At 45.6% G+C, this 7,654-nt stretch overlaps 1 protein-coding gene across 1 annotated transcript; it reads left to right on the top strand.

Moving 5' to 3' along the window:
• Positions 1–4,799: 4,799 nt before the first annotated feature.
• LOC113589260 (protein phosphatase 1 regulatory subunit 3C-B-like) lies at positions 4,800–7,237 on the top strand. Its single transcript, XM_027028824.3, has 3 exons — positions 4,800–4,942; positions 5,202–5,256; positions 5,758–7,237. The coding sequence occupies exons 2-3, from the start codon at positions 5,243–5,245 to the stop codon at positions 6,515–6,517; spliced, it is 774 nt and encodes a 257-aa protein (XP_026884625.3). The 5' UTR covers positions 4,800–4,942; positions 5,202–5,242; the 3' UTR covers positions 6,518–7,237.
• Positions 7,238–7,654: the final 417 nt, after the last annotated feature.

Genomic DNA, 7,654 nt, shown 5'->3' with positions numbered 1-7,654 from the left:
ACCGTCAGCTACGGCGAGCACAAAGTGCATTTTCCACTAATCCTAACAATGCCTCACTGGAGGCTGCTTTCGCTCTCTCTCTCTCTCTCTCTCTCTCTCTCTCTCTCTCACTTCCCTCTCTTATACCCCACAGAGTCCTTTCTTGCCATTCCGATTTAAGTCTGTAAAAGCTGTTTTTATTTTTAGTTTTTAGTGACACGTATAAGTTCTACAGACACTGAGAGGATTTTCGGATGCAGTGTCTCTCGGTGGAACCTGGCTGGTGTTGTGTAGCTTCTTCACATTCACCACATGGAAACGAGGAAGACTTCTGCCAAACAACCTCGCCAGCTGTATTTCTGAATCTCATTCTGCTGCCAGACAAAACAGTCTAGTTTAGTCTAAGTCTAGTCTAGTTTAGTCTAAGTCTAAGTCTAGTCTAAGACTAGTCTAGTTAGTTTAATCTAAGTCTAGTCTAGGCTAGTCTAAGTCTAGTCTAGTTTAGTCTAAGTCTTAGTCTAAGTCTAGTCTAGTCTAAGTCTAGTCTAGTCTAAGTCTTCTAAGTATGGTTAATAGATTCTACTACAGCTTTTCCAAACCATAACATATTTCACTTAGCCGAACTGCTAAACAGAATCACGAGCTCAGGGACGCGGACATCTACTGGAACTAAAGCTATTTCACTTTTATAACCTCATAATAGAAAAAAGACATGTAACCAAATACATTCAGACAGGACTGCGTGTGTGCCAGACACGTCTGTGTTAGTGACACACTCCCATTAATGTGGATCAAATGTGGATTTTTTATCAGCTAAAAAATCTTGGATCTTTTCCTCTGGCTTTCCCATCATGCACCTCTCCCCACTTCCCATGCTATTAAGTCGTGAATTATTAAAACCTGACAGAATGGATTTTTGATGATATCATCTCAGACTAAGATTGGGTATCTGGCTTCATCCTCTTAAGGAAAATGTAAAAATAAGATTTGCATGGCTGCATACAATGGTTGGGTTTCTTTCTTTCCTTTTGTCATGGTAACTCATTCAGTCTAACACCACGTAGACGGGCTAAGAATACTCTCCAGCACATGCACTGTGGAGAGAGTCGCGAGGAACATTTACACTCATGTTTGTCTGATTCTTATGTTGAAAATGTTCAAGGATGATTTGTTGATCATCTGATCATAAGAAGGAAATACAACCCCAAATAATACAGACTAACCTAAATACACTTCAGTGCGGTGGTGGTGTAGGAGAGAAGACTGAGGGGGATGGGGGTAGGGGTAACGATGTAACTCTACGCAGCACTCAGAGGGGTAAAATGGCACCCGTACGAAGCGTCATAGTGGAGGACACACGTGGGACAGGAACATAAGACACACACACACACACAGCTGATGTTTATTACATACGGATACTCTGAGCAAACGCATGCGGCAGGACCAGTTAACAGAGGCGCTTTGGGTGTCTGTGTGTTCTCAGCAGAGCTGCTTTATGTTCAGTCTCTGCTCCACATCTGGAAAAGTCACCATACAGCAGCACATCTGCTCCTTCAAGGACACACACACCTCTGGCCACAAAGCTGATGAATCACTCACTGAAACACTAAGAACAAACTCAAACACACAAATCCCAGCGTTCCACAGCTCTGGCTCGGAGCTGCACAGCTACGGTTCATAAGTGTCAGCAGCTCCGGCAGGATGCGTGTGTGTTCTGGCCACACCCCTCCAGCCTGCGTGAAGGGCGACCCAAGAGGCCTCCACCTGCCCGCACACCATCATCCACAAACCCACCTGTCTGTGGTCAGTACATGACCCTGTCTGTGTCCACACACTGCCGCAGGGCTGAAGCTGGATGACAGGAGAACAGGGTCAGTTCCAAAAACACACGACACCAAACATGTCAGCTGAAGCTACCACACAAATACAGCGAGGAACTGACAGAGGAGGGGAATGCCTGTAGCACACTACAGACTGAGAGCAGCATTACTGAACACACACACACACACACACACACATACATATACACACATACATATACACATACATTCACACATGCACACATATAGGAGAGGGAGAGAGAGAGAGAGAGAGAGAGAGAGAGAGAGAGAGAGAGCGAGAGAGAGAGAGAGAGAGAGAGGGGGAGAGAGAGAGAGAGAGAGAGAGAGAGAGAGAGAGAGAAAGTGGGGGTGCCATTATCTGGAGTTTCACTGCCATCATGTGGGCTATATGATATGACATTTAGTGCTAACTTGATGTAAAATCTTACTCATTGCATCTCATAAGTGCAAACAGTGAACTAACAAAGATGCTTTACAGTGTTTAAACACCGTTAAATGTTCAGCTTTATGAGAACATCTGAGAACACAGCATTAGAATGAGAACAAGTCAACATCAGAAAACTATGGCAGCTTATGTCAGCAATGTGTTCTACAACAAGCCAATAAGCCTCAATTAATAAGCCTCGATCAGTAAGCCTCGATCAGTAAGCCTTGATCAATAAGCCTCGATCAGTCTCAATCAATAAGCCTTAGTCAATGAGCCTCGATCAGTAAGTCTTGATCAATAAGTCTCAATCAATAAGCCTTAGTCAATAAGCCTCGATCAGTAAGTCTTGATCAGTAAGCCTCGATCAGTAAGTCTTGATCAATAAGTCTCAATCGATAAGCCTCGATTAGTAAGTCTCAATCAATAATCTTCAGTCAATGAGCCTCGATCAGTAAGTCTTGATCAGTAAACCTCGATTAGTAAGCCTGGATCAATAAGCCTCTATCAATAGTGAATAATCTGAAGAAAACCAGGACGTAGTCCCTGCATTGCTGTGTCCTCACTAGACACTATGACCACACTAAAGACAATGTGGACTCTGATTAATGGCGTCTCCTCTGTGTAGCCCTATAAGTCAGATCAAACCAACACACGCAGCAATGGGTCAGCACCTGTAGAGATCAATACCACGATTACACTCAGAGCCGGAGAAGAGAGTTTGTGACATTTACTCAGCTGACACACTTTCGCCAATAAATGGGAACTCCCTGAATAACAGAGCACACCTGCTACAGAAACTGATCACCTAGGGCAGGCTTTATTGATCTTTCACTATCAGTAAGAAATGATGGATTCACTAGAGTCCACACACCCAATTACCCAATGACTGAAAGGCTGTGATAGAATGGGAGTAGATAAAATGCTACAAGAAACACTTAGAAAGAAAGAGGAAACAGTTCAGGGTTAACATGCAAACACTGACAGTACTGCTCAGATTTATCTGTATATAGATTGCATCCTGAGCTCTGAGATTGAAAGAATCAAAAATCAATAATCAAAAAATCTAATCTCAAACAAACTCTAATGGAAAGACTTCCACTACACTTTCTAAAATGATGCTTGATTCTTATATTAGAATAAATACTGATCTCTGGCCCTTTAAGTGATGTAATGCAATCCAGATGCCAAGATCCAATCAGAATCCAAAAACTAAACTCAATAGAGAGAGTGGGACAGAGTGGATCAGGACGGGACAGTACGGGACAGGCAGGAAAGAGTGGGACAGGGCAGGATCAGGACAGGACAGGATGGGACAGGGTGGGACAGGGCAGGATCAGGACAGGACAGGACGGGACAGGGTGGGACAGGGTGGGACAGGGCAGGATCAGGACAGGGTGGGACAGGGTGGGACAGGGTGGGAAATGACGTCTCTGTGATGGGGCCCAAACCAGCTCTTGGAAACGTAAAATAGTTTCAGAACTAATCAGACAAATTTCTATGATGTGAAACTTCATCAGGAGGTGCAGACATGAGGCGTGTGAGGAACAAAACATTTCAAAATTACAGCATATTTATGGAATGTATCATTTATCTGTTTGTTTGCCTTGTTTTGTATACCAACACTTAGAGACATAACTTCTGTGTGAGTGCACGTATGACACAGACAATCCCAGCCAGCCCAACACTGCCCCTGTAGCTCATGGAGTTCACGCTGGCGTAAGATCCATGTTCCATAGTGGACACACCCCTGTCTGCATTCCTCCTCCCTCCAGCCTTTAACACAGGCTGTTAATGTCAGTGATGATGCAAGCTCTGGTTTGTGTTCAGGTTGCCACACACCAGTAATCTGCATCTCTGTCACACCTTTACGTTTTATTATCATTCTATTACTATCACTGAAAGGTTCAGATTGAAAGTTTTTAGTCCAGCAAAGACGTTTGAGCTCAGCTCAGCAGTGCAGGTGTACAGGTACATTGGACATGCACGATGGCTGTTTGCACAACAACCCAAACCACTGAAAGCACAGCAGAGCCCTCACAGATCTGACAGAAACCATTGGAATTCTGACTGGAATTCTGACTGGAATTCTTGCTGGAATTTGGCTGCAGCGCCACACCTGGGCAGTGTGTAATGAAGGCTGCACTGTAGTGTGTCACTCTTTAAAAGGAAACTCACTTTGGTTTTGATGTGAGACAGTGACCCTTAAAATAGTGAGCAGGGAATTAGATCAGGGCTGGAACTCACGCCACTGCACATCTGTGGGAGTGAAGAGGGGGGAGGTTCAGAGAAGAGCACACCTGTGGGAGTGGTTTGGAGAACTCTCACAGGTGTTCAGTTTTGCTGTGTGCGTTGGTGACATTGGGAGTGGTTCAGAGAGGACAACACCTGTTCTTGTAGATAGGAGTGGTTCAGTGTAGGAACAGCACTGGGTTTTGTTGTAAAATATGCTCTCACAAATTTCCTGCTGAAGTTGCTCACGCACATACAGGCACACAGCCACACCCCAGACACGCCCCCACACACCACTGGTCCTGTCGTGTGACGTTTCTTGTAAAACTTTTCAGACAATACAAAGAAGTGTGCTGGCCAACTGGGGAATTAAAGCTGTGATTGTGAATCTCAGAAAACACACTTTCCTATCGAACCTGCACAGTTTTTGTGTCAGAAGTGCTGGAAGTGCTGCACTCCAGAGGCAGTAAGTAGACTTTTCTTTTTACACAGAAGCTGTTTCACTCTCTGTGGTTACTGAGGTCTTTTTCCTTCCACTTCCTGAGCATCGTTAGAACTGCACAGAACTCTTATATACAGGTCGGCTGAGGTTGTGCTTTAGTAGGAGAGGCAGTCTAAGTCTTGATGCACGGTGCTTCTCACTACCAGACCTTCTTCGCCCCCTGATATTACTGTTCAGTAATCATCTTCTTTCTTAACTTTCAAAATCTTCCACTTTCTTTCAGCAATCCTTTGACCTGCAGAACACTGCATTCATCCTCCAGGAATGAATGCTGCCAAGTAAGAATTTCTCTATTTTACTGGAACAATGTGTGCTTCATACGTGTGCTTCATGTGTGTGCTTCATACGGCCGGGTCATACGTGAGCTTCAGACGTGTACTTCATACATGTGCTTCAGACGTGCAGTTCATACGTGTGCTTCAAACGTGTGCTCCAGACGTGCAGTTCAGACGTGCGGTTCACATGTGCGGTTCACACGTGCGGTCACACGTGCGGTTCGCCCAGCATTCTTGGTCCAGCCTATCGGGTGTACATAGAGGTTTTTCACAAGCTGAATCAGGCATGTTGAAACAGGAGATGCGCTAAGCAGAGCAGAGCTACAGGCCCTGGAGGTGTGAGCTGAGTCATCAGCACAGACTACATTACAAGTGGATTAGTCATTAACCTTTCAGCACTGCTGTTATGACTTTATGCATCTGTCTTCCAACCAGAGAGTCACTAGTGCACTTCTACCTTCAGTGCCAGATCACTCCAATATCTGTTTCTGTTCTGCTTCCCAGAGCGATGCCTGTAGGCACGTCGTCGCTGATGTCCCGTCACACACTCTTGAGACACGCCACACCTTCAAGCGCCCTTCACCCATCCAGAGTGGGCATGGAGACGCGGGCTCCATTCTGTCCCTCCAACACACTGGCTTTGCCCAGCAAAGGAGCCACGATAAAGAAGAAGAAGCGAGTCGTGTTTGCAGATGCTAAGGGACTCGCTCTGACAGCTGTGCGGCTCTTTCCCACGGACCCTCCCGCCTCGGACCCCGACAACCAGCTGTGCGTCCCGGGCCTGATACCGCGGCTCCGGCTGGGCTTCCCTCAGCCATCCACACACCTTCCGTCTTTCCTGACAGACCTGGCAGACGTGCTGGTGCGCCTGGAGAGCTGCAATCTGTCAGGCAGGTCGTTGAGTGGGACGGTGCGTGTGTGCAACATCAGTGCCAAGAAGGCTGTGCATATCCGCATCACATTTGACTCATGGAGAAGGCACTGGGATGTCCCGTGTGTCCAAACACTGCAGCGGCACATGGACTCCAAGACAGACGTGTTTGCTTTCACAGTCCCGCTCCCATCTGAACTCAGCGTACAAGCTCGCATGGAGTTCTGCGTGTCATTCCGTCCTGGACTTGGCAACATAACTCTGTGGGACAACAATGGAGGACAGAACTACAGGGTTAGCATGGACCCTGCGAGCCCGAAAGACGTGCCCGTGATGAGAGAGCCGTGCACCACTCTCAGCACGACGCAAGAACCGAAAGCTCAAACCGTGTAGAAGCCAGTCTGCCGATACTGTGTCGTGGGGAAGGTAATCGACCAGATGTCAGGTGGGCCAGAGAATGTTATTCCACTGTGTTGAAGGAATAGTTCTACTCCTGAAATCTGCCAGTGGAAACTCGCAAGGATCATTTAGCATGACCTTAATTGCACCTTAAATTTAAAATTGATTCCCATCATTTTCATTACTGCCAGTGTTATTACCAGCTGGAAGAAGCATTCCTTTAAAACTGGAAGCCCTGCAGATAGCCATGTGTGTTGTTCAGTAATATGGGCCTGACCCGGTGATGAGCCAGTGCTGAGCCAGTGATGAGCCGGTGCTGAGACAGTGATGAGACAGGTCTTCAGCTTTGATGTCCGCAAAGGTCGGGTGCAGATTACAATACCACCAACTGTTCAGATGTTTCAAGAATGAGACCAACTGATGAATGGAGATGAATGGAGATGAATGGAGATGAACAGAGATGAATGGAGATGAATTAAGATGGGTTAGGGTTATTATAGGTTAGGGTTAGGGGTTAGAGTTATTAGGGGTTAGGCATAGGGGTAGGGGTTAGGGTTATTAGGAGTTATTAGTTATTAATATAAGTGTTTTAATATTTTAATTACTGCTGTAACATTTGTGTTTAAGCATTCTTAATGATTGTTGTAATATAATTCTGTTTGAATATTTGCACTCCAGACAAATTAATGTGAAATGACCCATATCTGAAATAAACATTCCCATGCAGTCTTTTCCGTTTTGTGTCGTAATTGGATCAGAAGAATGCGTAGTTGTGTTGAGCTCTCCCATATGTGTTTCTCCTCTGATTTGAATAGGTTGTTTTGACATTTATTGCATGAGCCCAGCTTTAGCAAGGCGCCGCGTGGGATCTGCAGTTACGAGCCCGAGGGCTGCACACACCCCACTGCACTCACACGGGATGTTTGTGTTCGAGCGCAGCGTGATACTCCATGATAATGCACAACAATATTCATCAACAATCTCAACAATCAATCTCCATCTCTGCTGTGAACATCAGTACTGGGTTCTTTCTGCAGACTAACACACTTGAATCCTTCTACCCTTTATTTTAGCACTCCCCTTTTGTCTTGTTATCAAATTCTTATTCATTTTTTATTTAATTCTTTTCTA

The sequence above is a fragment of the Electrophorus electricus genome, chromosome 19 (assembly GCF_041902795.1).
Source record: "Electrophorus electricus isolate QZ-2024a chromosome 19, ASM4190279v1, whole genome shotgun sequence".
NCBI classification, from domain to species: Eukaryota; Metazoa; Chordata; class Actinopteri; order Gymnotiformes; family Gymnotidae; genus Electrophorus; species Electrophorus electricus.
Note: the sequence above shows the minus strand (reverse complement) of the source record. Positions and strands in the feature narration are given on the sequence as shown.